Source organism: Vicugna pacos, chromosome 12 (genome assembly GCF_048564905.1).
Source record: "Vicugna pacos chromosome 12, VicPac4, whole genome shotgun sequence".
Taxonomy (NCBI): Eukaryota; Metazoa; Chordata; class Mammalia; order Artiodactyla; family Camelidae; genus Vicugna; species Vicugna pacos.
The window spans coordinates 25154766-25171240 of NC_132998.1; the positions used below are offsets into that span (position 1 = coordinate 25154766).

Consider the following 16475-nt stretch of genomic DNA (forward strand, 5'->3'; position numbering starts at 1 on the left):
AGCAGGATGCCGGGCACATAACCGGCACTTGGTAAACAGCAGCTACACTTCTTTCATTTTCCCACACTTGCTGCTCCCATTCAATAGCTTACCTAGAAAATGAGACCAAGATGAAGCCCCCTCTCAGTGCTGCTACAAACTACCTGAAAAATTCAACTGCTTGTACAGTTGGCCCTTAAACAATCGGGGGTGGGGGGGCGGTCAGGGGTGTTAACCCTCCAGGCAATCAAATTTAGTTGGTCCCCTTCCTCCTGCAGTTCCTCCATATCTGTGGTTCCACATCAGAGGATTCAGCCAACTGCCAATCATTTAGCACTGTAGTGTTTACTACAGAAAAAGTCCACTGTTGTTGTTCAAGGGTCAACTGTATTCATAACAACAATATTCCAATATTATTTAAAAATAGAAAGTATCTGTTCCTATCTTGTGCACTGTCGGCAGGGATGTTAATTGGAACAGCCACTATTAAAAACAGTACGGAGGGTCCTCAAAAAAAATTAAAACTAGATTCCGCATATGAGCGATCTCATATGGTATTTTTCTTTCTCTTTCTGGCTTACTTCACTTAGAGTGACATTCTCCAGGAACATCCATGTTGCTGCAAATGGTGTTATGTTGTCGCTTTTCATGGCTGAATAGTATTCCATTGTATAAATATACCACATCTTCTTTATCCAGTCATCTGTTGATGGACATTTAGGCTTTTCCATGTCTTGGCTATAACTACTATATGATCCTGCAATCCCACTGCTGGGTATATACCTAAAGGAAATGAAATCAGTATCTCCAAGAGAGATTTCCACCCCCATGTTCACTGCAGCATTATTTACAACAGCCAAAATAGAGAAACAACCTAAGTGTTCACAGATGGATGAATGGATAGAGAAAATGTGACATGTAAATATAATGGAATTATTATTCAGCTCTAAAAAAGAAGGAAATTCTGCCATTTGTGACAGCATGGATGAAATGAGGACATTATGCTAGCTGAACTAAGATAGGGCTATGATCTCACTGATATGTGGAAACTAAAAGAACTCAACTCATAGAAAACAGAGTGGATTGGCAGTTCCCAGGGGCTGGAGATTGGAGGAAATAGGGAGATGTTGATCAAGGGTACAAACTTTCAGTTAGAAGATCTGAGGATTAATACACAGTGTGATGACTATAATATATAGTGTGATGACTATATTATATAGTATTAACAATACTCTATTATACAAAGTTGCTGAAAGAGTAGACAAATATTCTTACCACCACCACAACAAAATACCAATTATGTGAGAAGGCTGTGTTAACTAACCTTACGTGGTAATCACTTTACAATGCATGTGTATCAACTCATGTCATGCACTTTAAACGTTACACATTGTTGTTGCCAGTTATGTCTCAATACAGTTGGAAAAAAACTAAGTATTGTTCCTAGGTGCTCTGACATTTCTCTATGAATTCCGGATTTAATTAATATTTATCAGTTTCTGTATAAGTCTGGCATAACCAGAATTTGTCTCCAAAATGGCTGATTAAAAAAAATCATTTCTTTTTGTGTTATCTGTGCTCTGTGAGGGCAACAAGAAAAGACACTAAGTGCCAAGTACCATTGAAATGTTTCTAGTAAGCTGTGGGGTAAAAATTAACAATCTTCAATGTTTAAGTGAACAATCTGATCCAATTATGGTATTTAAATCAGAGCCCTTCTCACTGATTGTTTTTAGGAACTGTTATTTTTACGTATTTAATACTACATTTTGTGAGTGCTCTGGTTTACTCATCCTGGTGTGTTTGTATTTTCTATTTTCTTGTTCCAGAAATGGCTGACCCACCTATTTCTTAAAGGGAGTCTTTATTGTAATGCAAAATCAGCTGCAAAATTATCAGGAATTTTCCAATCAAGAAAACAAATTTGTCATTTTCCCATCAGGCGAGAATCTATAGGAAGATTATGACTCCCTTTGGATGAAGCAAGAGGTCCAGCACAACATGTGCAAGGTCTTCTATGACCTGTCCACCTTGTCTCCTCTCCCCCTCCATGCTCTCCTCTCCAGCCACACTCAACCTCTTGTGCTCCTCAGGGTCCATCTGCTCCTTCACCACCAGGCCCTTTGAACACGGTATTTATTGCCTTGCCTTCCCCCTTTCACCTGGCTGATTCCATCCTTCAGGTGCCCCACCATATCCTCCTCCCCCAGGGCGAAACCCATCTGCATTTGTTGGATGTCTCTTCCCTCCCACTCACTCCTTAGATCATCAACCCCATCAGAGAATGGACCATGTCTAACTTCTTTTCCTTTGTATTTTTATGCTAGCACACGCCACCAACTATTTTAGGCATGTAATACATGTTTGCTAAACACATTGAATGAATTTGTCTAGAGAAAAATAGGATTTAACTGACTCTACTTTGGGACACTTGACTTTACAGCTCTCACTCTTCACTTATAGCTGCATCCGACATGGTTAACTTCCCTTCCCTGCTTATCTCTGGGAACACCTGCGCTCATCGTGATGAGCCTTCACCAAAATGAACACTAAGCTCCTTCCAAGTTCACGAATTAAGGAGGCTACTATGTAACCACAATACAGTGGGTCAGTATGTACCAAGCCAAAAGTATTGTTTAAGGTAAACAAAGAGATTCACAACAGGCACCTGGTGTGTTGTGGGTCTGCACCCACAACACACCAGGTGCCTGTTGGTCACGAGAGTCATGTGACCAGCTCCCTTGAAGAGCTCTGGACTTCCAGTACTTGAGTGGGCTTCCATGTGTAGAGGTACAGTTCACAGCTGGTGGAAAACATGCATCTGTAGGATCCTCACGGAAGAAAAGAGTGCCTATGCTCTTCTCATCTTTGCCTACATGCCATTATTCTGCTGTGCCTGCACTGTGTCCTTTGCTTAGTAAATCTTAGCTACAAGTATAACTTTGTTGAGTCATGAGTCTTTCCAGCTATTCATGAATGAGGGGTCATGGGACCCCCAAAGCAGCCTCCTTCTTGATCTGCTGCCCTTCCTTGATGTCTGACACCGCTCTTCATCCTCCTCCTACCTCATGGCTGATTTTTTTTCCCCATCTCCTTTGCTGGCTTCTACCTCCACCAGATTCTAAATGTTCTAATATCCTATTGCTCTATTCTGACCTTCTTTTATTTTCCTTCTCTTGTTAGATTATTTTATTAGACCCATGGATTTCAATACCATCCATATGGATGACTCTCAAGTTTTTTTCTACAGCCAAAATGTTCCCCCAAACTCCACCTATACACCTAGCTGTCTACTGGCCATTCCTACTGGATGTCTACTAAGGATTTCAAACTTACAAAAAAAATCGTCTAAATTAGAGCTTTTTAAAAAATGTTATAGTTAATATTTATAGATGTATACTTTCACGCTCACACGTTTAAGTACTGTATATATTACCAAATTGCAGAATACATCATTATTCTTAGAATCATTAAAAGACACCTTAAAATCTTATGTAATATGATAGTAAATCACTGACAACTTTTCAACAGCAGCAACAAAAAAAATAGTGAAGATTTAGAAATAAGTGGTAGTCACTTAGGTGTTTTTAATTTGCTTTAACATTTTAGATTTGAAGCCACAATACCCACAGCACACAGCAACCCTGCTACCATATATTCAGTGAGAGGGAAGCACGGACATGCCGAGTTGGGGTAAATACATATACTCAAGTCACTGCTGATGGAAGACTTCAAAATACACTGAAAACTTTGAGAAAACGTCATGACTGGGCACGTTGGAACTGAGCACTTGTACAGGATGTCAGCAGATCTCAGGAAACTGGGCGCAAAGATAGTTCTTAGGCTTCGGGTTTGTAGTCCTGATACCCTTCCTCAGAAGGTGTTTCATAAGCCTCACTGTCAGGCTCCACAGGCATGTCTTCCAGAATCCTTCCTGGGGGGCTCCTCCTTCACTCCTGCTCAACTGATCCTTTTTGCCAAAGCCAGTGGCGGCTACAATGCTCCCTGCTCCTTCCACTGTCTTCTGTGCTACTGCTGTCACCCCTGTCACCACTGCCTCTCCAACACTGGTCACTTGCTCTTTGGTCTCCTCAGCCACTGTTGTCACACCGTGAACCACACCTTCCCTGGTTTTGGAGCCTACATAGAGAACACCCTCTTTTGTCTTTCCCGCTGCTTCTGCCACACCCTGTTTGGTTTTTTCAGCAGCAGTCACGACTCCTTTGGCCTTTGAAAGTCCTTCCGTGAACACATCCATGTTTAATGAATTCCTTTACACCACCCTCACCCCACATCTCTGCGCTCAGTCGCTTGCCCTCTCCCCCGGGTCCCCTTCTTGTCGTAGTCCTTCTCCTCCTCTTCCTCCTCCTTCTCCTAGAGCTCTTAATTCCAACCCAAACCTGTCCTTTTCCAGTTGTTTTCTATCTTAGCAAATAATACCTCATATACTCAGCTGCCCAAGCTGAAACCCTGAAGTCATCCTGGGCTTTTTATTTTTCCCTGATCTCTGCTCACTTCCCTTCCAATCCCTGAGCAAGTATTGTTGGTTTTATCTCCGAAATAAATCTCTAATCCCTCCACTTCTCTCCATTTCTAACACAGCATCTTAATCCAAATCGCCATCATTAACAGGTGCCTGGATTATTACAAATGGATCTTCCTTCCAGCTTCTATACTCGCCCCTTTCTAATTACTTCTTCATTCAGCAGCCAAAGTTATAATTTTTCAAACCTACATCAGATCACATCAGTCTGATCAAAACCCTTCATTGGTTTCCCATTATTCTCAGAACAGAATTCAAATTCTCCATATTTGAATCAGTGTACAAGGCACTCTATGAACTGTCCCCTGCACACCTTCCCAGCTTCACCCAGTACCACTCTGCCTGCTCGCTATGTGGCAGCTCCACTAGCCTTGTTTCTGTTCTGGGAATACAGCAGGACCCCTTCCACCCCAAGGCCTCTACACTCTCTGGCCACCTCTACACTTCGAACTGGTGTGTGAGTCTGAAGACATGTTTTGTACATTTAGAAGTACATGTTCTTCCTCATTCATTGCGAGTGGGAGGGTAAAATAGTGCAACCACTTTGGAAAATTTTGTTGATTCCTTGGAATGCTAAACACAGAGTTACTGTGTGACCCAGTAATTCTATCCTTGGGTATATACCCCAGAGAACTAAAAATAGGTTGACAGAAAAACTTACACACAAAGTTCACAGCATTATTCATTTCTAGCCCAAAAGTGGAAAACAAGTATCAATTGATGCATGGGTAAAAATAAAATGTGGCATATTCACACAATAGAATATGATTCAGCCCAAAAGGGGAAAGAAGTACTGGTCCGTGCTACAACACCGACGAAGCCTGAAAACATCACGCTAAGTGAAAGAAGCCCGTCATGAAATACCGTGTACTGTATGACTCCATTTATATGAAATGTCCAGAAGAGGCAAATATATAGAGACAGAAAGTGGATTAGTGATTGCCTAGGGCTGGGGAGGTTTGGGGAGGAAATGGGAGTGACTGTGAATGGCATGGGGTTTCTTTGTGGGGTGATGAATCTGTTCTCAAATGGACTGTGGTGATGGGTGTACAACTCTGACCATACTCAAGACCCCGAACTATACACGTTAAATGGAAGAACTGTATGGCATGTGAATTATCTTTCAATACAGCTGTTAAAAAATTACCGAACTAGGGAGGGGAAATGGACAGTTAGAAGTATTTAGTAAGTATAGAGTTTCAATTTTGCAAGGTAAAAAGAGTTTTGGAGATAGATGGTATTGATGGTGGCACAGTTATGTGAATGTACTTAACACTGAACTGTATGCTTAAAAGTGGTAAATGTGGTAAATTGTGTGATGTGTATTTTACCATAAAAATAATTTTTCAAAATTAAAAAAAAATTTGTTCTTAAAACTCGGGTAACCAAGCCCAACTAAATGTTTGTTAAGGCTAGAATGTGGTACTTTCCAATTTATCTTTCTTCGTTTTTTCAGAAATAGAAAGGAACCTACCAGTAACAAATGATAAACCCACTAGGCTATCTCTAGTGTGGTAAGATCTCAGTCACTAAGAGGAACAGAAAAAAATGAAACGTGATCCTCAGCTGAGCAACCTTCATCTGAAATTTAACTCCATGTGCATTTGGTTGTATTACTAAGGTATAAGTAAATGTAATTTTAAAATAATGGGAAAATGCCCGTGGAATTGCTTCATGTTAAAATAATCTGCTCCCCACATGTCTCCAGGTGCCTGCACTTTCACAGGAGTGAATAGCCCCCTTTAAAAGAATTTTAATGGATGGGCTCGACTGAGTTACTAACAACAGGCAAAGAAATCAATATTGAACAGAGACTAAAAGTCAAAGTTAAGATATCTTCAACAGTCTGCCTATGTATTTCCAAAACCTCTGCATCTTAAATCTGCAAAGCATTCCTGAGCATGCAGGGGAAAAAAGACCCTAAAATGGAGGGATTGCAATTATCTGCTTAACGCTTCCTTTTTTTGGGGGGGGGGGAGGTGGTGGAAAGGCTTCTTCCATGATCCGTTTCTCTTTTTTACATTCTCTAAATAGACACCCGAATTATTTTTGCACTGTTCAAATAAAACCAGGGATATTTACTTAAAATTCTTAATGGAGAGGGTCTGGGTGTGTGTGTATCTCCTCTGTTTACACTCTCTTCTCTTAATACAGGTTTGGTTAGTGTTTGGAGGGCTGGGGGGAGGGGGAACGGAACCCCTTTAGGTTTGTCAGTGAATAATTGAGTTGTGCCCTTTACTGCAAAAGGACACTACCTTCCCTGTCGCTGCCTCCTATAACTCCAGTGACTTCTGTGAGCTGTGTTGTAATGAGGTCCTGCAATTCTACCTCTCCCAGTATCATATTACTTACCATAAAATAGTTTAAGCCAAAAAAGTTTACACTGAGAGAAAATGATTTCATTTTCCTGAGAGACTCAAGTAGTTACTATACACAATATATGTAACTATATAAAGTTGCATATATAAAGTTACATATAGTAGGTATAACTATATAAATGTATATTAAAAGTATATTAAAATATCCATCCTATATACTTATATAATACTACTACTACATACTATATTGTATAAAAGCGAATTTACATTAATGTTTCCTTTACTACACATGGAAAACTCTTTGGCTGTGCCCTCCAAGTGCCTGTCACACTTAATCAGCACAGATTAGGGCTTAGGATACAAAGATGAACAAAGCCTGGTCCCTGCCCTCTTGGTGCAGCATAGACAGAACTCCCGGAAGATGCTCAGGAAGATGAGCACAAGGAGACTAACTCTGCCCAGGCAAGCAGGAAAAAGGCTTCCAGGAGGAGGTGACATTTTGAACTAAGCTTCAATTAACTGACTACATGATCAAGTAGTCTCTGACATCCATTCCTGCTCTAAAACTGTAACCTTGTGCTAAACTTCACCTGTGTTCTTAATACACCCGTGCACTTTGTCGGAAAGAAGGCTGAGTTCTGTATTTGGCCAACTGTCAGTTGACTTCAGTTGTACTCCTTAAGCATGGTTCTAGTTTCCTCAGAGATTCCTGTCAGAGAAATGTCAAAAACTGAGTAAGCAGCTAACTGAGAGCTCTCTATTTATACAAATAGAAGGTTTCTTTTCTTCTCCTCAACTCTCTGACGGTGCTTATGTGTTTGAAGGGTTTCCCCTGTTGTTAATGCCTTTACACCCCACCATTGAGGCTGTTATCTTCAGCTCTGGGAAAGTTCCGGATAAGTCCTTGGAGCCAGTTTGAAGGCAACTTGTTTGAAGTTGGTGGCATTTCTGTGATGCCCTGGAGACTAAACCTCTAGTTGGGCTTGGCGACACTATGTACTTGGAGGGTCATAGACCAGAAAGTCTGCACTTTTGAAACATCTGACATGCAGCAATCCTTGCAAAACAGATGAGAAAACATCTTTCATGTGCAACTTATGTCTGTTTTATTTGAATACAAATTCAAGTTAGGATTTCTTAATCCCTCAGCAAACCACTGTCCTCTATTACATTGAATTGCTATGGAGTTCAGAAGAACACCAATCGTTTTAAGTCACTAGATAGGAAGCTCTGATTTAATCTCCTCCCCCCCAATCCAAATGCATGTTGGTATTTGACATAATCTTGGAAATTTTTTCACTTTAAGATTCTTTTTATCTTACTTTCTTATTTTGTACTCTTAGAGAAAGAGGTGTTCTAAATGCACAAACTGAAAGAAACAGAGCAAATGACTGTTATCTTTCAGTCTGGATCCTGCTGTCACCATGGTGTTGCCTCCAGACACACGTTTATTGATCAAGAACAGAAACCAAACACCTTTTGGATTCTGGCTACATCAATTTGAACTGAGTCTTTATCAGCTCTCTACATCTGTGATTTTAGATGAATAGCTCCTAACCCTCTCTGTGGATACCTGTTTTTTCATGTCCAGTATTTTGCAACTCATCCTTTACCATACAGGCATAAAATTCATAGAAAGTAACATATTTACACACATAAGTTCAAAAAGACTGACATAAGGTTTGAACTTTATATAAAGGAGAAATAAAAGGAAAGCAACTTAAAATATTGCATCAGTACATAAATCTTGGGCACTGTCTACTGAAAGACGTAGTGATAAAGTCAGATGCTCATTTCTTGAGATTGATGGTGAAGGCATTTATTACAAACGCAGACTGATTCAGCTGCGTGATTACTGGTGTCAAGATTTTATGAATGTGAAATCTCTCTGAGCCAAGTTCAGAGAGAAACAAAATTGAATTTTCCCTCAATTTACCTATAGTTATATTCCTGGAAAGTTCAGTACATATTAAAATTATGGGAAAAAGTATTTTGTGTTTGTACATAAAATGGAATTTGGTTTTAGTCTCAGATCACTGTAGGCTGGTCTGTCATCTATAGAGGGCATGAGGCAACATAGGGGACGATTTTTCACTACGCATGACTATGCCATGCACTGCTAACAAAATCATGAGGATGTGTCAGTGAGGTCCCCTCTCCAAAGATTTCTAAGATATGGCCTAAATCTCTCAATTTCCAAAATTCCCCCTAGGGGGCGGTACTGCTCTTAATGAGAACCACTGTTCTCAGGAGATGGCATTTTGGTGGGTGGGTGTCCTGTATGGGTCTGAATCAGAATCTCAGCCTTCTCCTTTTGCCTCAAAAATCAAACAGTTTTGGTATATGGAAAAAAAAATTAAATCTACACCAAAATTTGGAATTCACACTGCTTTGGATGAAACTGTAAATACCGAAAGGGGGTGGGGGTTAAGAAATTCCGTAGATCACACAGCATATAAAAGACATTTACTACAGACCTTTTCTTGGATGATAGAGGAAAGCTTGTCAATTTTCAGAATTTCAGGCATCGGGGCAAGAGGAGGGCAGGGTGTGTGGGGGAGGGAAAAGGGACAAGATCAGATAAAAGGTAACTTGGAGAATCTTCTCTTTATTGTAAAGAGGTTTAAGAGTTCACTATTTGGCACAAGACAGACTTTGGTTCCAATCACCCCTCCATCATTTACTAGCTAATTCAATCTCAATTCTCCACATGTAAATTAAGGGTAATAATGGCATTTCATACCACTGTGAGAGTGATAAAGTGTAGTATATATGTGAAGAGTCAGGACAATAGAAAAATTCACTTAAAAATACTAACGACAGCCAACATTAAGTTTCAAATGCCCCTAGAATATTGGTGTTTAGATACATTTGAGATTTGGGGACAAAAATGGTTACTATATACAAGAAACAAAGTAAGATTCCGTGTTACTTTTTGGATATTCCCTGTCTCAATTTCTTCTTTTAAAATATACTACAAGTATGGCGGAAATCTAAATCATCTCCTTGTAAGAAAAAAAAAAGGCAGTGTCTTTAAGAAGCTGTGGATGTTTACAAAACAAGGCTGATACCAGTAAGACATTTCAGAAAAGGACTTTATATTTCAAGGTAAAGAAGAGGGGAAGTGCTTGCTAACTGTTGGTGTTGCGATATCATGTACACATACACACTGTATGCGGAGAGAGCTGATGGCTACTCTGAAGCTTTATTAAGTTACACAGTCTTATATAGCAAAGAAGAATGACAAGGGAAATGGTTAACAGGCAGCGTCTGGCTCAAGGTCAGAAGACCCTTTATGTTTTGGTAAATTACGTTCGTGTTGGCACCAGCGAGCCTTACAACTTATCAGGGCGAAACATATGAGAAACGGCTGCTTCACAACATTCTTCCTGGACTCAGGTGGCTGTGCCTGTCTTAGGTTGCCCCCGTCTGGGGATCTTACCCATCATTGGCTAACCAGCCTTCTCACCTCCTCTGAGTCTGCAGCTTTTTATAACTTGTTTACCATTCTGGCCCAAGGCTCGTTCCTTTGTTCCCACAGTCGGGGGCCTACACTAACCTAATGTGACTTTAAATCACAAACATGTATTACAGCTGAAATTCCTAGATTTTAGCGGTTTTCTTGCTGTTTAGTTCTCCATAGGTCAATATTTATATCACAAAAAGCATTTTATACAGAATCTTAAGCAAACTGGCTATATGATCATGCTTGAGAAACAGGGTGACAGAAAACCGAATGTTGTGGTAAAATCTTATATACACTGTTCTTTTCTGAGTGCAAATCACCAGGCAAAATCTACCTAGTCAACGGTAGTACAGTGAGAGATCTGTGTATGTGAACACAGTATATGCCTCTTTGGGGCAGGAATCTAAGCCAATTGTGGGGAGATTTTTGAGCATCTGAAATGTTATGAAGACTCCTGGCAGTATCTGTTGAATGACTATGTGAAGGTGAGAGTTCTTGGGGAAAATGCATAAGAAATATATTCTCCCTTGTACTTTAAACACAATGAAAAACTAATGCTACAGTAATCTTTCATTATTATTATAACACTTCAGATCTACTCTCTTAGCAAATTGTAATGTAAGCAATATTGTTAACTATAGGCACTATGCTGTACAGTAGACTTCTAGGACATATTCATCTTGTATGATCAAAACTTTGTACCCTTTGACAATTACTAAAGTAATCTTTCAAATTACTGGTCTATGCCTGATCTATGACTAGCAGAAGATTTACAAGAATTGTTTTTTTCTTAGCATATGTTTCTTACGAGATTATAAATCAATATACTCTGTTTGGAAGGCAATTTGGTTACATGTATCAAATATGTAAAGCTTCTTAAGACACAGTAATTTCCTTTTTAGAAATGTGTCCCTAATAGCAGGTAACATACCCCCTAACAAAAGCCCTTCTGTAGTACTTACTATGTGCCAGGAATGATTCTAACAACCCAGGGTCACTCTGCTACAAAGCAGAGGATCTAGAATTTAAACTTGAGCACTTGCTTCCAAAGCCCATGCTCTGACAACGTTTGCTGCTTTAGCTATAAAGATGTTCACTATGGTATTTTTTGTAACAGGAAAAGTTTAGAAACAAAACTTAAAAGTCAGTGGGGTGTAAGTTAAATAAACAATAGTATATCCATTGATAGGACACAAAGCAGGCATAAAAATATCAAGTGTTAGAAATAACATGTTTGCATGGACAAATAAGATATCTGGCTCAATGGGAGGGAGGAAAGACACAAAGCAGTATATAGTCTTTGTTTGTTTGGGGGGGTAATTAGGTTTATTTATTTATTTTTTAAATGGAGGTGCTGGGGATTGAACCTAGGACCTCATGCATGTCAAGCAGTGCACTGTGCCACTGAGCTATATACCCTCCCCCCAGTAATACAGTCTTTCAAGTCTACTTAATTTTTTCTTTGGATGGTGAGATTTTAATTTTCTTCTTGGTGCTTTGTTGTGTCTTCCAAATTTTCTACATTCCTTTGTACTCAGAAAAAATACTGCTAATAAATTTCTGTCTGGATCAGCACAGCTCAACCTGCAAATCATATACATAATTTAAAATGTTTTAGTAACCACAACCACATTAACAAAAGTAAAAAGAAACAGGTGAATTTTAAAATATTTCTTAAAAATTTTTTTTAAAGTATAGTTGATTTACAATGTTGTGTTAGTTTCAGGTGTACAGCATGATTCAGTTATATATATATCCAAAATATTTCTTAATTAGCTTGTGTATCTGAAATATTACCATTTCACCATGGAATCAATATAAACATATTAATGGACTGCTTTACTTTTTTGTATTAAATCTTCAAAGTCACTTTTAGCACAGCTTAATTTCAACTGCTTGATAGCCAAGTGGCTACTGACTACTGTGTTGAACAGCACAGCTATAGACTCTTGGTAGAAGCTATACTTTCAGATCAAGTGAGCCCAAAACATGACTCTGAAACTCTCCACTAACCTCAGTCTCCATGTAGCCATCCATGTCTGTGCCAAGCTGCTTCTTTAATGAGGAAAAGATGTGCTTGAGAGAGATGCGAATTTGGGTTTGAATCCTCCATCCAACACTTATCAGCTGTGCGACCTCCAGCAATTTAATTAACCTCTCTGTGCTTCATTTGACTTGCTCTGTAAATGAGGCTACTGCCTACTTTGAGTTGTTGAGATTGAAACAATGTAATCAAATACCCAATACATGGAAAGCAGTTTGTAACAGAGATTTTATTATCTATCCCTTGGCCTTTGTAAACTTCTTTATTCAGATAAAGGTTAGATTTAGGAGGAAAGACAAGATTCTTAAAACAGACATGTGGGAAATCTCATTTAAAATAGTCCTAAAACTATTTTGGGGGACATAGAGAGAAGAGCTGGGGAAATCTACAATATATACACTTGTATTTTAAAGGCAGCTACTTGATGACAGGGCATAAATGAGGCACATTTTTGCTTGCTTCACATGGCTTTCCCTCAGCAAATGTCCAATCAATTAAACAAACAAATAAATTACTGAGGATGTCCCAGGAACATGTGAGACAAAGGGACTTAGGAGTTAAAGGAAAAAAAAAATGGAGGGAAGGAGGAATGGATCAATGAACATTGCACCTTTTCTGACATTTCTTAACTCAGCTGTCAGTTCTTATTTGAGTTGCTACTATTGCCTTTAGATGTTCTGTACTCTGTCATTAGGTGGTGGGGTTTCCTCCAAAAGTCTCAAGTGAAATATGGTCAGTCAACTATGGCTGAATCTAGGTGAAAGGTATATATGTGCTCAACTTTTGTGTGGGTTTCAAACATTTGAAAATCAGAAACTGGAAACAAATCACCAGTTAAAATAGAAGGCCATTATCATGACATGTCTCAATGGCTTTTTAGCATCACTGTTTATAACAGAAACCATCAGAAACTATGCAGATGCCTCAAATAGGTGAACGACTAAGAAATTCACACGATCAAGAGGATAAAATGCTACATAGCAACCAAGTCTTATCTGCAGAATTTTCAATTCATGGAAATACATAATGAAATCACGTAAACTGGGGGGGAAAGTGGGATAGAATCCATGATTACAGCAATGAAAATAAATGTGATATGCATTTATAAAATTAAAAAGGTATTTGGTTAGGTAGGAATAGTACTTTCCCTTCTAGGTAGATTGCCTGTGCTCACACGACAAAGAAAGAGAGAAAGAGAGAGAGAGAGAAAGAGAGATAGAGAAAGAAAAATAACACATACAGTGAATCTTGTTCGCCAAACATCAGAGGGCAGGACGGCCAGGGAAAACTATCTAGTGAAAAGAGTGCCAACAAGGGAGCACCATCTTCCAATGCTTGAGCCACCAGGCAGGGATAGATTGGCACCTGACTTCCAATTACTAGTGTGTAGTTCAACCAACAACTTGGACTCTAATAGCAGATTTGGGATTTTTCTTTATCAAGGTCAATTATTCAGAACACACACAAGACAAACATTTGACCACTATTGCCAGATTTTATTTTTTACGTGATAATTCCTCTATCCTTTAACCACAAGAGTGCATACAAGGTTAAAAAAAATTCACCTGCTGGCTTCCATTATTATCAGACCATTACTGTGGTCTGATAGCATGCAGGAGAGATCAAAACAGCTGGTTGACATTAAGAAAGACAGCCCCCAATTTTCTTTCACAAGCACTCTGTGCTTGAAAAAAAAATAAAAACTTAAAACCAAACCGTTTAGTCCTTAAAATGAACAACATTTGCATCACCTTGTGGTTTAAATGATGACTGAACAATAAGTCAAGCTAGTTGTGCTCTATATTTCCTTTACTAATATAATTAGTATTCTTAGATCTTTTTAAATTGCTCTTCTCTAGCCCTAGGGAGAAATGATTTCAAAAGGTTGAATATATATACTGATTCAAGATATGATTTCTCATACATTCAGCCTCTGTAATTTTGGATTATACAGCAATATAGAGTAATTCTGGCACCAACTCTTTGGCAATGTTTGAAAACAAAGATACCATTACACACATAAGACCAGGATTTTTATGCTGCATTGCACATAAGTCAATTTATGTAATACTTCTTTAATATAAAAAAATACCCTTAAATTTTGGAGGGAAAATAATTACTTAAGAATATGATAATTAAGAGACTCCCAATTGTGTGACAAGCTTAGAGCCAAAATCCAGGTGAGGTTTGAACACACCTTAAAAGAATTGAGATCCAAATGGCATAAACTTGACAAAACTTATGATTTAAGCATTAAGGTATCTGGTAATCTCTTTGGAGACTACTAATATAATAAAAGATTAAGAAAGTAAAAATAACCGGTGAAATTATTTGCCTTGTCCCCAAATGTCTAACCCTTGAAGTAGAGTGATATGAGTTCCAGTCCTGGTTTTAAAACTCACCATCTGGGTGATCTTGGGCAAAATACTTTATTTCTCTATGGTTCAATTTCCCTATATATTAAAATGAGAACACTTGATGTAATATATAGTTATATATTTATACTTAATATATTGTTTCTAAGTTAAAACAATAAGCAATTAAATGATGAGAGTGGAAGTGCTAGGAGCAGTACCATTCACTGCTATCATACACTTATTACCCAGCAGTTACCTTATTTAAATAGGTAACTTTAAAAACAGCCTTGTGGGGAGGGTATAGCTCAGTGATAGAACAGGTGCTTAACATGCACAAGGCCTTGGGTTCAATCCCCAGTACCTCCATTAAACAACTAAACAAACCTAATTACCTCCCCGAAATACAAGTAAAAATGTAGAAAGAACTAGCCTTTTTATCAGCACCCCAGCCACTTTTTTGCATAACTTTAAGTCATAGGGCTAATTATACGTGACACCGAAATCTCACCAACAGAATTGCACTATTTTAGTTTAAAAGAAACTTGAAGAAAGGTTATTAACAGTCCAAATCATGTTTAAAGAAGCCAACAAAAAGGGAAACCTGAGACGGATAAACAGACTCTTTGGCAGAAGTTTATCTATACAACTGAAAACTAAAATATACATCCCAGGAAACCAACATCTGCAAGATCCAAAAATACAGAATGCCATTAACGCAGAACACCCAACGACACCGAATGACAGCGGAGATGTTGAGCGAAATTCAGGTTTTCTACTACTCCCCTGACACAATACAACACAACACACAAAAGCCAAAATCAGCCAACACTGCTAGACACTGACGGATCTGCTTGGAGCCCTCTCAGTAGCTTCACAGAGAGGAGACTGGAAGCTAAGGCATATTTAATGAATTTAAATGAATTTAAAGCGAGGACTAGGGGCTTGGTAACGTACACGAGCGGATCCTACCTTTCACAGATTTCCCGATACTGTGCAAGTGAGTGACAGAACTGTAGTTTTGGGCAACATTCTTCAGAAATGCTTCCATCTGTCCCTGGTGGTGGTAGATGAAGTCCAGCGCAGCTACCACAGGCAGCAGCAGCCCTAGCCATAGGCGGGCGCAGTCCATGTTCTAGATGTGAATAAAAACAATAATAAAGCTGAGAGCAGATAAGGGAAGGGGTAGGGTGGATGTGGACGTTACTAGTTCCGGCTCAGCTCTCTAGTCTCAGGTCTCCTGACGCTAACCCTCCCTGGCTTCCTAAGGAGGTAAAAGTTGGAAGCAACACCTTAGGGAGTTAGCGCAACCGGAGCACGGGAGCCTCGGGTGCCCTCTATTCCTCCCTCTTCTCTTCTCGGAGTCTCCGCCACCCTCTGCCACCGGGCAGCTGCTCAGCTGCGCCTATCCCCACACGCCCCCAGCCTCACCTCAGCCTAGGCGCCCACCGCCGCCCGGCGGCTGCAGCCCGGCGGGGGCCACATTATAGTCCAGCCAGGGGGCGGGCGCGCCCGGGTCTCGCCCTCGGCGCCTGACTGACGTCCCGCCGGCCCACTCAGGCGCCGCGCGGGTCCCTCCTGGGCGGGGCCGAGCCAGGACGCCCGGGCGCCGCTGCCTCCTTTGCACCTGGGCGAACCCGTGCCCGCGCTGCGCTGGATTCCCGGGGCGCCGGGGAGAGGTCCGGGAACCGAGTTGCCTTGTGTGGCCTTAGTTTTTGCTGGCTCCCCAGGTTGGAAGTGTCCTCATCTCGGCAACGGCTCCGGCCGCTGA

The 16475-nt window shown here is 39.9% G+C and overlaps 1 protein-coding gene across 2 annotated transcripts in view; it reads right to left on the reverse strand.

The window, feature by feature from the left end:
- CPM (carboxypeptidase M) overlaps positions 1–16247 on the reverse strand; it is a 61310-nt gene extending 45063 nt beyond the window's left edge. The window contains exons 1-2 of one of the 2 annotated variants that reach the window (XM_006205852.4): positions 16136–16247; positions 15677–15839 (exon numbers count right to left, since the gene is read on the reverse strand). In XM_006205852.4, the coding sequence (XP_006205914.2) occupies positions 15677–15836 (160 nt within the window). In that variant the 5' untranslated portion in view covers positions 15837–15839; positions 16136–16247. Of the gene's footprint in view, positions 1–15676; positions 15840–15996; positions 16103–16135 lie in introns of those variants that run through there. The other variant, XM_072973048.1, reaches the window with a different exon arrangement.
- Positions 16248–16475: the final 228 nt, after the last annotated feature.